At 38.4% G+C, this 16012-nt stretch overlaps 1 protein-coding gene across 5 annotated transcripts in view; it reads right to left on the reverse strand.

Annotated features, from left to right (window-relative positions):
- The window catches only part of DYM (dymeclin), a 400054-nt gene that overhangs the window by 234515 nt on the left and 149527 nt on the right, over positions 1–16012 (reverse strand). For all 5 annotated transcript variants that reach the window (XM_055559056.1, XM_055559054.1, XM_055559053.1 and 2 more), the window contains 3 exons: positions 12745–12927; positions 8143–8321; positions 5256–5381 (listed from right to left, as the gene is read on the reverse strand). In XM_055559056.1, the coding sequence (XP_055415031.1) occupies positions 5256–5381; positions 8143–8321; positions 12745–12927 (488 nt within the window). The remainder of the gene's footprint in view (positions 1–5255; positions 5382–8142; positions 8322–12744; positions 12928–16012) is intronic.

A 16012-nucleotide genomic window follows, 5' to 3' on the forward strand; every position in this document is an offset into this window, starting at 1 on the left:
GCTCTGGGAGTTGGTGATGGACAGGGAAGCCTGGTGTGCTGCAGTCCATGGGGTCGCAAAGAGTCGGACACGACTGAGCGACTGAACTGAACTTCTGTCACACTTCACATTTCCATATTTGAGTGTGTAGTTCCTGAACTAAGTTCTTTCCATTTGTCTATTTTCTATTCCCTTGTTAATAAAACACAATCTTAAGTACTAAAAGTTTTACAACTGATCTATCTGGTAGGGTGAATAACTCCACAATGAAATGTTTCAAAAACTTCTAGGCTTTTTGCTTTTGCCTATAATTTCTGGGATTAGCTTTTCAAGGCTCACACACACACACACAAACTGCTAAGATTTTGATCAGATGAACATAGTAATTAATTCAAAGGCAAATTAACAATTTTATGACACTGAGCCGTCCCATCTGTGAACACAGTATCTATCTCTATTTATTAATACATATTTAGTATTTTTCATTTGGGCTTCCCTGGTGGCTCAGTGATAAAGAATCCACCTACCAATGCAGGAGACGAAGATTCTATCTCTAAGTCAAGAAGATCCTCTAGAGAAGGAAATGGCAACTACTCCACTGTTTTAGACTGGGAAATCCCATGGACAGAGGAGCCCTGCAGGCCACAGTCCATGGGGGTTGCAACAGAGTTGGATACAACTTAACAACTAATGACAATTCATGCCATTAAAAAATTATACTTCTTTTAGATTGATTCCTAGGTTCACAGTAGTTTTATTGCTATTGTTAAGTACTCTCTATACCACATTTTGAAGTTTTTTGTTATTTGTATGCAGAAACAGTATTTAGTTTGTATTTAGTTTAGTTTCTGGATCTATGATCCAGAAAGTTTGTTCAACTTTCTTAACATTTCTAATACTAGAGTCTTGAATTTTCTGGGTAGTCAATTATAACATTTACAAATACTGCCATTTAGATTTCCTTTAATTTTAAACTTCTTTTTTCATAAACAACTCACTTTTTATGCTTTAAAGTACACATTTTTTTTTTTCTGAGCCACAAACAAGTATTTCCACAGCAAGCATATTTACAAATGGGACAATGAAACTGATCAGCATATAATATGCTCAGCTCCTGATTTAAAGAGCATAGCAAATTAGCAATGCTGTGTCTGATTTCAGGAACAAAAGATCCCAGATTATTCTTGGGGCTTATCCAATAACCAAGAAAGAGACTGAAAAACAGATAACGAATATGGTAACAGACAATGTTGATGAAGAAAGAGTTTGCTGGGACTTCCCTGGTAGCACAGTGGATAAGAACCCATCCATCTGTCAAAGCAGGGGCATGGGTTCCAGCCCTGGTCAGGAATATTCCACAGGCTGCGGAGCAAGTAAACCCATGAGCCCCCACTACTGAGTCCACGTGCTGCAGCTCCTGAAGCCTGCCTATCTGGGGCCTGTGCTCTGCAACAAGAGAAGCCACCAAAATGAGAAGCCCGCACAACACAGCGAAGAGAAACCCCTGCTCACCGCAAATAGAGAAAGCCCAAGCAAAGCAATGAAGATCCAGTGCAGACAAAAATAAGTAAAATAGATATTTTTAAATTATTAAAAGAAGTTTTCTATCCATGGTATCATCAGAACACACACGAGGGTGATCTTAAACTTTTAAATGTACAAATCTTTGATTATACTTCTTCAACAAGAAATAGAAATAAAATTTAATTATAGCATATGCAGTGAAAACAGAACTAATTTTTAAAAACTCTCAGCTTCATATTACTATACAGTTTATTAACAATGCTGCGATAGTTTCAGGTGTACAGCAAAGTGATTCAGTTATACATATTACATGTGTTTTTCTTTTTCAAGTTCTTTTTCCCATTTAGGTTGTTACATAATATTGAGCAGAGCTCCTCGTGCTATACAGTAGGTCCTTGTTGGTTATTCATTTTAAATATAGCAGTGTGTACATGTTAATTCCAAACTCCCTAACTATCCCTCCCCCTCACCCGTCCCTCCTTAAAACCATAAGTTCATTCTCTACGTCTGTGAGTTTGCTTCTGTTTTGCAAATAAGTTCCTTTGAATCATTTCTTTTTCGATTTCCCATAAGAGCAAGTGAAAGTTGCGTAGTCGTGTTCAACTCTTTGCGACCCCAAGGACTGTATAGTCCATGGAATTCTCTAGGTCAGAATACTGGAGTAGGCAGCCTTTCCCCTCTCTCCAGGGGATCTTCCTAACCCAGGTCTCCCGCATTGCAGGCCAATTCTTTACCAGCTGAGCCACAAGGGAAGCCCATTAAAAGCAATATCATACAATATTTCCCCAATCTCCATGTTGCTGTAAATGGCATTATTTCATTCTTTGTAATGGCTAGGTAATATTCCATTGTGTATATGTACCACATCTTCTTTATCCATTCCTCTGCCAGTAGATATTTAGATTGCTTCCATGTCTTGGCTATTGTAAACAGTGCTGCAATGAAGACTGGGGTACATGTATCTTCTTGAATTATGGTTTTCTTTAGATATATGCCCAGGAGTGGGATCGCTGGATCATATATGCACAGCTGCTTTAGCAAAAATAGGCCCCAAGTGGAAAAAAAGCCAAATACTCACCAAGAAGGGGATGAATAAATATACAGTGGCATATCCACAGAATGGAATAGTATATGGCAATCCAAAAAACCAAACTAACAATGCAGTAACATTTGTGAATTTCAGCAACACTATGCTGAGTGAAAGAAGCCAAAATAAAAGAGAACACACTAATTTCATTTCCTAATGCCCAGTGACAGGCATTTTTATATACTTTATATACTTATATACCATTTATATACTTATATACCATTTTATCTACTTATATGCCATTTTTATATACTTTCCATGTGTTTATATATCTTCTCTTGAGAAGTATTTTTCCAAATTTCTCCCCACTGTTTTAAATTAAATTTTAATAAGTTTTTTTATTTTGAAATAACTGTAGTTTTAAGAAAAATGCTGTGAGAGTCCATGTATCCTGTACCAATTTTTCCCCAGAAACAACTGTATTTCAAGAAGAGGTAAAAGCTAATCTACTGGGAGGGAATTCTTCTAGAATGTAGTTAACTCTGGGTGGTGTGGGGTATTGACCACAATATGCAAAAGAGAGTCTTCTATTATCCTGCTGCTGCTAAGTCACTTCAGCCGTGTCTGACTCTGTGCGACCCCATAGACGGCAGCCCATCAGGCTCCCCCGTCCCTGGGATTCTCCAGGCAAGAACACTGGAGCGGGTTGCCATTTAAGAAACGTTCAATAACGTGATCTGGGTGTTATGAACACAGGTACATACATATATAGAAACTTGCAAGTTGTACCTTTAAAATCTGTGTACTTTCTATTTTGTACTTTAATTGAAAAGTGTTTTTAAAAATCATACTTTTTTATTCCTTATCAAAAGAAAGATAAATGCTCTTTAAAAAAAAACACTAAAGCAATGCAAATTTTTTTCTTGAGGTACTTTACTAAATATGAGGATCAAAAATTTTATATGTTTTATCCTATTTCTATAGCACTGCTGCTGCTGCTGCTGTTGCCAAGTCGCTTCAGTCGTGTCCGACTCTATGTGACCGCCACAGACAGCAGCCCACCAGGCTCCCCTGTCCCTGGGATTCTCCAGGCAAGAATACTGGAGTGGGTTGCCATTTCCTTCTCCAGTGCATGAAAGTGAAAAGTGAAAGTGAAGTCACTCAGCCGTGTCCGACTCTTAGCAACCCCATGGACTGCAGCCTACCAGGCTCCTCCGTCCACGGGATTTTCCAGGCAAGAGTACTGGAGTGGGTGCCACTGCCTTCTCTGTTCTAGCACTAGTATTCCTTAAACCTTAGTTGAAATGATGGTCATACTACATAAGAGGCAAAGATAATTTCAATGGGAACAGGAAAGAAAAGATCACATAAAATCTCTTCTAAAGAAGTAAGTGTTTATACCTGAAGAGAGAAGCTCCCAGCCTCGTCTCATACTAGACCCCCATAGTAGACTGTAAGAATCCCTTCTAAGAAATTGACCACCCCAAAAGAAAAGGCTTACAGAGAGCAGGATATCCAGAGAAATAGACTATGTAGAGCACATTATATTGAATAAGTCCTGCCCACACAAAGAACTCTCAAACAAAGTTTTAGTGCCTGCTCCTAAAGAGAAATAAACAAGCAAGAATCACCACACATTTGAGGAAAGCCCCTAATGAGGATGAAGACAGGAGCCAAAAACAAAAATGAAACTGAGAAAATAGGCAGTATGCTGTAATAGCTTGAGAGGGGATTTTCAGTTTTGTTGAAGTAGTGGGAGTTGCATTAGTGACTGGTACATGAACATAAAGCAATGGTGTTCTACAGAAAAATTAAACCATTTTACAAGAAAGGAAACACAATTACCACACAGTCCATCTGAGAGTAGAGTAACAGTTAACAAAATCACATTAATGTAAAAAGCTGAGTTATCCCAGAACGGTAATAAGATGGGAGAGGAAAAAGTCTCTGTGCTGGAAACAGGCCTAGGAACCCAGAGGGCACACTCAAGATGTATGGTAAGGAGAACTAATACCATATATTCTATCTTAGGATGGTAACAGTTAGTATCTATAAATCTGAAAAATCAAGAAATATTTAGAAACATGGACAGGACTGATGGCATTTGTCTTTGGGGAGGGGCAATCAGGTATGGGATGGACATGGGGTCTGCTATTTTGCACTGAAACCCAGTACTTCTGTGTAAGTTTTAAAACTATGTACATGAATTACTTGGACACAAAATACCATTGAGGAAGAGAAAACCAGTTTGGGAACGGAACTCACTGATAAGACTAAAATTTAAGGAGTTAAATTATAGTACACTATTTTACATTGTTTTATAAAACAATTTTTCAGTCCTTTCCTTCTTCCCTATTCTTTCATTCACTCTATATAAAAGGAGAAAATCTACTTGATCATTTCCACCACAACTAAAAAGTGGAAATGGAGAGGAAAAATGACTTCAGGACAGCATAAACATTTCTATCTAAATTTCCATCTAAAACATTTCTATCTAAAAAACTAAAGAAACTATTTGGGGAGAGTTTTTAATAGCAGTTAATAATAGTCATTCAGAAGATTAAAAAAAAGGACCACTTCATAAATCTGAAGAAAAATACCAAGTCAGGCATTTGCAGAAACATCTACTAGAAGGAAAAGAAGGAAGAAGGGTACACTAAGGGTGGTAAATTTTATGGACTGATATGTCCATCCAGTAGCTCTGATTAACGTGAAGATAACTTACCACTTCATGAATGGATCTATTGAAGCCATCATCTTCTGTAAGGATCAACAATATTATAAGGGCCATATACACATGGTGTGAATTTCTTTCTTCCACATGATACAGAATCTCAAGAATTGGTAAAACCTAGTGAATAAAAATTTTAATTTATTATTTCAATTACTTTATTATAAAACTAATGTTTTCAACTTCTATACTTTTATCACATATCCTTTGCTTTAATTTCACAAATCAGCCTGTGACCGAAATTACTTTCCATTTGCAGAGCTAAGGTAAGGTATCAGAAGAGAAAACCATCCCCTACTGTAAAGCTCTGCCACCATATAAAGTTTGAGTTTAGGGACTTATCTGGTGGTCCAGTGGTTAGGAATCCACCTGCCAATGTAGGGAACACAGGCTTGATGCCTGGTTCGGGAAGATCCCACATGCCATAAGGCAACTAAGCCCGTGTGCCACAACTACTGAGCCTGGGCCGTAGAGTCTAAGTGCTGCAACAAGAGAAGCCATGGCAATGAGAAGCCTGTGCTCTACAACTAGAGAGCAGCCCCAGCTCACTGCAACTAGAGAAAGCTTGTGCATAGCAATGAAGACCCAATGCAGCCAAAAAAAGGTTGAGCTTACAGAGACCACTTAGGCTCATGGCCAACACCTGACACTCAACAGAGGCATGTCTCCAGCCTAGCAGGAACTTACACAGTATGGTACTTTTAGAAACAGGGTTTCCCTGGTGGCTCATTTGGTAAAGAATCCACCTGTAATGCAGCAGGCTCGGGTTTGATCCCTGGGTCAGGACAATCCCATGGAGAAGGAAATGGCAACCTACTCCAGTATTCTTGCCTGGGAAATCCCAAGGACAGAGGAATCTGGCAAGCTACAGTCCTTGGGGTCACAAATAGTTAGACACCACTTAATGACAAAACAACAACGTTCTTAGAAACACTGTAATATGTCAAACATTACCTTTTTAATAGCAAAGTTGCTAGGATAAAAGAATTGTTAACAACAAAATCAGACCAGCACAGTGAATTTCCTACCAGTAACATATTTTCTTTTTTTTATTTTATTTTTTAACTTTACAATATTGTATTGGTTTAGCCATATATCAACATGAATCTGTCACAGGTATACACGTGTTTCCCCATCCTGAACCCTCCTCCCTCCTCCCTCCCCGTACCATCCCTCTGGGTCGTCCCAGTGCACCAACCCCAAGCATCCAGTATCGTGCATGGAACCTGGACTGGCGTACTTGTTTCATATATGATATTATACATGTTTCAATGCCATATTTTCTAATCAGATTCAACAAATTACAGAACAAAAAGGACAGGGAAGGACATCAGCTAAAATATTATAAAAGTAATCTATGGGGAGGGTGTGGGGAGGGGGGAGGGAGGGGGGTTCAGGATGGGGGGCACGGGTGTAACTGTGGCGGATTCATTTCGATGTTTGGAGGAGCTAATACAATACTGTAAAGTTAAAAATAAAATAAAATTAAAAAAAAATAAAAATAATCTATGCAAAACATTAAAAATGAAAACAAATATATCAATACATGCCTCACCTCTCCCCACTCCTCCCCCCCAAAATCCCCAAACAAAACCTTTTAACTCTTCACTGGTGTTAAGTCATCATATACAGACAATTGTTCTCCTGCATGATCTTATGTACCAACAAACATCCTTACCATGGAACTTTCTACAGCAGACGATGTCATGGGCTTTCTGCCTATTGCCATCATTTCCCTTAGGTTACACCATGCTGCAGAACTGTCTCCGTATATTCACTCACCCATTAGTAAATAAGCCTTTTCTTTACAAGTTTTTACTCACATGAACAGAACCTTGTCATACCCAATTTCGCTATTTAAGCCAATGCTTTCCACATATAGCTGGTGTGCAAACAGGTTCTTTCATCATATTTTTCTGTCCTTAGTGTCACTCTGACATAGAATATACTCTTCAAACAAATTCTAACATTCCATGCTTACTATTTTCATCTTAAATGCTGAAAAAAATGGCCACCAAATCCCTGGGGAATCCTGCTATCAGTCTGTAAAAACTGGTGTAGAGGGGACATTCCTGTTGCCACCAGCAAGCTGCTGGCTATTTCAGAGATGGTCACAATTTTATTAATGCACGAATAGTTCAACGTTACCTAGATATTATGTATTTCAAATGCGACATTAACACCTTAGTGAGGTAGTTTACTTTTCATAGAAACAGTATTATTTACATATTAGTTACAATGGAAATCAGTGATTGCCTAGAGGGGTTTCTGTCTATGAGCAAAAATTTGGAACCAATCTCATTCACACAAGTGAAGGATAAAGTGCGATTATCTGATGCCTGACAATGGTGCCTTAAAATAACTATAACACTCCAGGAACTGAGTTCAAGACAGCCTTAGCATCTAAGCCGGTTGAAGGGATAGGACATTTGGGAGTTCAGTTGAAAAAAAATCACCCTTCCTTTTAGCCATACTTATCAGGAATACACAGCAACTGTGACTTGAACATGGTGGGTGGACACTTAGTAGTGGAAAGGAACCAAGAGGGTATACATCTTCCTGAGAATGGTAGCCAGTATGTCTTGTGGGACTGATCCAGGCTGAATCACGGGCGGCAGGCTGGCTGTTCAGGACCTTAAGGACAGGGAAGCCTGCTGTGCCGTGTGCCCTCCGGCTCTGCTCTGTGACCCCCCATCTCTACGTGCACTGTCTCCTACACTGTAAAACTCAGACTTCGGCCTTTGCCTGGTGGCACCTCCCTATCAAACTCTTGACCATCCACCTTTGCAGGCAGGCAAACAACATACATATCCTCCTGGGAAAAGAAATTACTCTTCAAAATATTACAAAATACAAACACTATGCATAATATGATACTTACAAGATTTTCCATATCTGTGCGAGCCAACATGTATGTTCTAATATTGCTGTTCTGATGGAGCAATGTATACAAAAGAAGAGTAGCTTGGTCGGATGTCTGCTGTTCACACAGGGCCATGTACAAACTGTTGAAGTTAATCTGGAAAGTATGTGGAATTGACGAGGGGAAAGGACTGCTATCTGGAAAACAGAAAACACAAAATCTTAAAAACATTACATTTTCTAGACTGCCTGATATAAATAATAAAAGCACTGTTAATGTATACCATTCAATTCCAATTAATTTTATATAAGTTGCTACATTTCAGGCTCAAAATTGCAATTGGTGTTCTAAATTTTACTTAAAAAAGAACTAAACTAAAACATGACTACACTTGATAGTATATTTGAAATGTGCTAAGAGAATAGAATTGAAATGTTCTCACACACACACACAAAATCCCCCACAAAAAGAAACACAAAAACCCAACCCAATCCAACCCAAACTAGGACAATTTATTTCTCAGTACTATCTGAGCCACAGCTTTCCAATGATTATTAATATATGAGCAAATACCATGCAACAGAGTGGCTTTTTTTAAGCCAAGTATTAAAAAAAAAAAAAAAAAAAACCTAAACTAAGTCATGTAGTTTGACTCCATTACTATTTTTGCATTAATACAGCTGAATTAAACTGTCAATAAAATATAAACTTAAATAAATACAGCTATGGAGGTAGGTTAAAAAAAAAAAACAAACCTCTAACACATATAATTTAACCATGACATTGAAATGCTTTGTTATTAATACCAAAACTAAACAGCCATCAGTCCTAAATAAAAATATCCAGAGACAAACAGGAAATCCTCTTGTAAAATAAAAGTTAAAAAGAAAAAACAAAACAACTGCCTTGAAGTTAATTTTTTTCAAATGAATTATCAGTTAAAGTATTCATCTATGCAATTAATCCATTTATGAAGAAAGTGGCTAGGATAATATATAATTTAAATAACAAAAATATTAAAATCAGTTTGCTCAACATTGTCTTCTATAATAGACAGAACATACCAAATCTAAGACAACTACTGGAAAACTTATAAAACATTGTTGTTTAAAGGAAAACTTAAAACTAATTGACTACAACTACTTGACTACAACTACTAAGAAACTTTTTTTAAGTAGAATTATTGAAGTGATGAAAAGCATAAATTACAACCCACACAGGAAAAATTCTTGATATTCCAAAACTGACATAGTCCCTTTCCTACAGTTTACTGAATTTGCTTAAAAACTGAAGCAAGCAAGGTTAGGAAATTAAAAAGGAGGTAAAGTTAGGTTAACTGTCTTAAGAGAAAATTATAGTTTTAACAGATAAAACACTAGCACAAGACAGCACAAAGAACAATATTTTAACATGTTTTAACAAGTAGGCACAAAGAACTTTTTTTTTCAAGACACAGAACCACTAGCAAAACAAAACAAAACAAAAAACCAACAACACTGTTCTAACATTTCCAGAAGCCGTGCTCTTATGGAAAAGAAACGTGTACCAGCAAAGTATGCTTCTCAGATTTTCCTTTCTAAACTTTACATTTGTGAGAATAATGTGCCTAAAAATATCTTTAACAATATTACAAAATGCCCTCACTTTTCTTCCACATTCAAAACACAGATTTTTTTCAACCCTAATCCTTGTTTAGTACTTACTTTGTATTTTTGACACATACAAAAGTAACTGTTTTGTTAAGACTGACCTATATTTTTGCAAGAGATGGAAAAAGGAAGGGCTGAATATATTGAGGATGCAAATATTACACAATCTACAGAAGATGCAGTGTAGGAGGGTCCTGGACATAGTACTCCTCCTTACAATGGAAGTAAAATAAAAAGTTCACCAGACTGACTACAAATGGAATACATATGTTGTGTGTCTGTTACTAGCTAGTAAGTACTATGAACCAGCCATTATACTGACAGCTTTATTCATATTATCTCTTATTTAACCCATATGACAACCATGTCATTATTCTGACCAGTTTTACAAAGTAGAGGCTTACAGAGATTAAGCAACTTGTTAAAAAATTTATTTATTTTAATTGGAGGACAATTATTTTACAATATTGTGATGGCCTCTGCCATACATCAACTTTTCCAAGAACATTCCTGAGTAAACACAGATTGGCTCCTGTTGTTGCCACCACATTATACTGTTTCTTACAAAAGCAGCAATAATTTAGTGAGTCTAGCCTATGATAAATGCTCACTTAATTCTTGTAAAACCTTATGAGCCAGAGATTATAATCCCTGCTTCATTAATAAGGAATCTAATACTTAAAATAAAATCTTGGATATGACTCCTTTAGGGTCAGTCTAACCCTAAAGCCAATGTTCTGAATCACTATACCACAGTCTCTCCAAAGATGCCTCTTAAAAGTTCAACCCTGAACAGTATCCTTTGGCTAGCGCAGCGAAAGTAACAACAGCAGATACCATATACTGGACACGTGCTATGCTGCCAAGTCCGAGCTAATTATTTTAAAACCTTACTTTGTGCGGTACTTATACAAATCTGATTAGGTAAAACTATCTTCATTTTACTGAAAAAGCCATTGAGGCTTACTGAGATAAGGCCCGATATTGGCCTGATAATGAGATATGGCCTGATAAGGTTTATTGTAAAAGGCTTAATAGCTCTGAAGTAACAGGAGTGTGACAGGAACTCAGCTCACCTTGCCTCTAAAACTTCCTTTTTTAACCCTAAAGTCACACTGTCACTAAGAAGAGTACAGAAATGAGAATACAAAATATTATTAGATACATGGGTTTTCATTTCTTTTCTTTTTGGTTGCACTGCATGGCATATGGGATCTTAGTTTCCCAATCAGGGATCAAACTTGCACCCTCTGAATTGGAAGTGCAGAGTCTTAACCACTGAATAGCCATGGAAGTGTGGGTTTTCATTACTTACCTATTAAATTGTTAGAGACTCGCGCGCACGCACATGCATCTGCTCAGTCGTGTCCAACTCTTTGCAACCCTAAGGACTGTAGCCCACCAGGCTCCTCTGTCTGTGACATTTTTCAAGCAAGAAAACTGGAGTGGGTTACTATTTCCTACTCCACAGGATCTTCCCGACTCAGGGATCAAACCTGCAACTCTTGCATCTCCTGCATTGGCAGGTGGATTCTTTACCACTGTGCCACCTGGGAAGCCCTAGACACACATATCCCCTGCAAATAATAATGCCAGAATTGACAAAGGCACAAAAACTGGCACATTCATCCGCTGTCTATAAGAAACATTCTAGCACAGCTCTGGAAAGGAACAAAGCATAGGACACCAGAAGCCTTGAACGTGCGCTTCTAACCCATCTTAATTACACTAGTATTGGATGTATTTTGAAAACCTAGCTACCATATTAATCTTGCTTTAGGAATGTAACCTTTTGATAAGTGATTACTGTTTCAATATGGAAATATTTGCGCATGCTCTACTTCAGGGTTTGGCAAATTACAGCCCACAGACAGTCCACCACCTGCTTTGGAAATAAACTTTTACTGACACCCAGCCTTGCTCATTTGCTTATGTATTACCTGTGCTGCTTTTTTGTGCTTCCCTAGTAGCTCAGCTGGTAAAGAATCCGCCTGCAGTGCAGGAGACCCTGGTTTAATTCCTGGGTTGGGAAGATCCACTGGAGAAGAGATAGGCTAACCACTCCAGTATTCTTGGGGCTTCCCTGGTGGCTCAGCTGGTAAAGAATCCACCTGCAATGCAGAAGACCTGGGTTCGATCCCTGGGTTGGGAAGATCCCCTGGAGAAGGGAAAGGCTACCCACTCCAGTATTCTGGCCTGGAGAATGCCATGGACTCTTTAGTCCATGGGGTTGCAAAGAGCTGGACACAACTGAGTGACTTTCCCTTTCTTTCTGTGCTGCTTTTATACTACAAGGGCAGGTAAGAGGTGGGGTGACAGAGACCAAAGGCCCTGCAAAGTCATCTGCCCCTTTGCAGGAAAAGTTTGCTAAGCTCAGTTACTATTTTTAGTTCTATAAAACTCTAACTGGAACACAGACTTTAAATAAAAAATTTCAAACAACATATCATTTCCTGGTTAATTCCTTCACCTAATAGGGAGGACTATGTGCTAAGTCACTTCAGTTGTGTCCAACTCTTTGCAACTCTATGAACTGTAGCCCGCCAGGCTCCTCTGTCCATGGGATTCTCCAGGCAAGAATACTGGAGTGGGGTGCCATGCCCTCCTTCAGAGGATCTTTCTGACCCAGGCATTGAACCTGCATTTCCTGCATCTACTGCACTGCAGGCAGATTCTTTACCACTAGTGCCACCAGGGAAGCCACAATAGGTAGGAGATGTGGATCCAAATTAAGCCCATGCTGGCTTGGTTATCTTGGAAAGAAATGTAAATACAGATATAAAGAACTGTAGTTATCATCTTAAATTTACTTGACCTTCCTGAGAATACAGACATAAAATTTAAGTTTTTCTCATCTTAAACCAATATGAAAATATATCCCCACTGCTGAAAAACAGTAAACAATTTGGAGTAAGCAATACCCTCTTTCCTTATTAGAAAAGAATATTCAGAGTAAAAAAATACCACAAACCTTGTGTGTTCTTAAAAGACATGATGGCCTGCCTGTAGGGGTTTGGCGCATCCGCAGCATCTGTCAGGTTGGCCAGCACCAGCAGGAGCAGAAGACTCTGGTTGGCCAGAGGGGAAGAAAGTTCTGAGGCAGCGGCCACTTTGCTGCCCACGCCACCCAGTGTGAAGACAGTCCAGAGGCCAGCTTGAGAAGAAAACACACAACTGAAATGTGCTGGGACTAGCAAGATGAATCTATTTATGTACAATATTGTATACTTTCTCATAGTCTAAAGTTTTAAATAATACTCTTTTTTTGATTATGAAAGTAAAACAGGTCCATCATTTGGAAATTCTCATATTGCCCATGGACATAAGACTTCTAAAGACTATTGTTTCCTGTTCCCATAATTCCACTTCCACTTTCCAAAGATAATCAGGATATTATTAAGTTTCTTAAATACCCTTCTCAGTTTTTCTTTACATATCAAAACATATATGCAATTATAAGAAAATTTGATGTACAACTTTATACCAATATTTTTGAAAACCTAAGCAAAATATGCATATCTAGGAAAATACAAAATACCCAAATTGGCAAAGATGACAAAAGTCTGAATGGATAAATAACTTTAGAAGAGTGTAAACCAGAGTCAAAGAGCCAACCTTTAAAAACAAACCAAGTCTGAATTTTTATTTTACAAATAAGTCTACCAAACCCCAATGTTATATATATATTATAATATTTCTCATATTATATATGCAGTGCCAAAGTACAGAACAACAAACATAGCTATATACTCACTTGACAAGGCCATAAAAATCTCCTTGATACTGAATCTGGATTAAAAAATGCATTTAATCACATTAAAAACAAAAAACTTAGGAATAAACCTAACCTAAACAAGAGGTAAAAGACCTATTTGTTGGAGGTTCCTCAGAAAACTAAGAACAGAATTAGTGTACGATCAATCCCACTCCTCTGCATATATCCAGCTATTTTTGTTTAGTCATTAAGTCATGTCCAACTCCAAATAGGAAAAGGAGTACGTCAAGGCTGTATATTATCACCCTGCTTATTTAACTTATATGCAAAGTACATCATGAGAAACGCTGGGCTGGAAGAAACACAAGCTGGAATCAAGATTGCCGGGAGAAATATCAATAACCCCAGATATGCAGATGACATCACCCTTATGGCAGAAAGTGAAGAGGAACTAAAAAGCCTCTTGATGAAAGTGAAAGTGGAGAGTGAAAAAGTTGGCTTAAAGCTGAACATTCAGAAAACGAAGATCATGGCATCCAGTCCCATCCCTTAATGGGAAATAGATGGGGAAACACTGTCAGACTTTATTTTTTTTGCAGGGGAAGGGGGGGGGGGCTCCAAAATCACTGTAGATGGAGACTGCAGCCATGAAATTAAAAGATGCTTACTCCTTGGAAGGAAAGTTATGACCAACCTAGATAGCGTGTTGAAAAGCAGAGACATTACTTTGCCAACAAAGGTCGGTCTAGTCAAGGCTATGGTTTTTCCTGTGGTCATGTATGGATGTGAGAGTTGGACTGTGAAGAAGGCTGAGCGTCGAAGAATTGATGCTTTTGAACTGTGGTGTTGGAGAAGACTCTTGAGAGTCCCTTGGACTGCAAGGAGATCCAACCAGCCCATTGTGAAGGAGATCAGCCCTGGGATTTCTTTAGAGGGAATGATGCTGAAACTGAAACTCCAGTACTTTGGCCACCTCATGCAAAGAGTTGCCTCACTGGAAAAGACTCTGATGCTGGGAGGGATTGGGGGCAGGAGGAGAAGGGGACGACAGAGGATGAGATGGCTGGATGGCATTACTGACTCGACGGACATGAGTCTGGGTGAACTCCAGGAGTTGGTGATGGACAGGGAGGCCTGGCGTGCTGCGATTCATGGGGTTGCGAAGAGTCGGACATGACTAAACGACTGAACTGAACTGAACTGAACTTTTTGCGACCCCATGGATTGTAGCACACCAGGTTCCTCTATCCATGGGATTTTGCAGACAAGAATACTGGAGTGAGTTACCATTTCTTTCTCCTGGGAATCTTCCCAACCCAGGGAGCAAACCTGCATCTCCTGCACTGGCAGGCAGATTCTTTGCCTGTGAGCCTCCAGGGACAGATACACATACTGCTGTGTTCACATTGGCACTATTCATGATAGCAAGACATGGAAATAACTTGAATGTCCATCCACAAACAAACAGCTGAAGAAGGTGTGGTACATACATAAAACCGAATACTATTCAGTCATAAACAAGAATGAACTAATGCTATCTGAGACAACATGGATACAACTAGATATTACCAAAGGAAGTGAAATAAGTCAGAAAGAAGAAGACTGTCACTTATACGTGGAGTCTAAAATATGACACAAATGAGTCTATCTATGAAACAGAAACAGAGTTACAGACATACAGAAGAAACTGGTGGTTGTGGGGCGGGGGGGAGGGGCAGATGTATGAGGGAAGAATGGAGTGGGAGGCTGGGGTTAGTAGATACAAGCTTTTACATATAGAAAGGATAAACAAGGTCCCACTGTATAGCACAGAGAACCATATTTAACATCCCATGATAAACCATATGGAAAAAAATATTTTTAAAAAATAATGTGAGTATGTATACAAATACACACACACATACACAATTAAAAACAAACTAAAAAAATAAGTGATCACTACACACAAACTTAAATTTATTCAAAACAATGTTCACAATATAGTTGGGAAATTTGAGGCATTTAATAAGAAAAGCAAAATTATATAAGAAAGTACAACCAGTAGCCAAGTATTATTTGCTTTGGGACTGATTTGCTGTTTATCTTGACATTTTAAAAAATTTCCAGTCACTTCCTTCCACTCAGAGTCTGCTCCATAGCTGCCTACCCCTATATCCATCACTGTGTGTTCCAGGATTGCAAGCAAAGAAAAACACAACTAGAAAGTTCAATCGGCAATAAAAATAATCACAAAATGCTCTCCAAGGTAAAATATAAGTGTGTTTTTTTTTTTTTTGGATTCTCTTCACAGCTGCACATCTTCATTACTAGGAGAAATAAGAGTCGACTAGCCCTGGACAAATTTAACAAACAAAATTCTGATTCTCTTTTAACAGAACTTCAAGTCTCCTTTTTTTTTTTTTTACCCCCTTCAAGTTTTTCCAAGAGGGCTGTAAAGCTGCTTATAATGTCAGACAAATGAACATTTTATTGAGAAGCTCTCCCACCCCAACCCCTCCAGACACACAGCCCTCCTTCCTTACTC

Source organism: Bubalus kerabau, chromosome 21 (genome assembly GCF_029407905.1).
Source record: "Bubalus kerabau isolate K-KA32 ecotype Philippines breed swamp buffalo chromosome 21, PCC_UOA_SB_1v2, whole genome shotgun sequence".
NCBI lineage: Eukaryota > Metazoa > Chordata > Mammalia > Artiodactyla > Bovidae > Bubalus > Bubalus kerabau.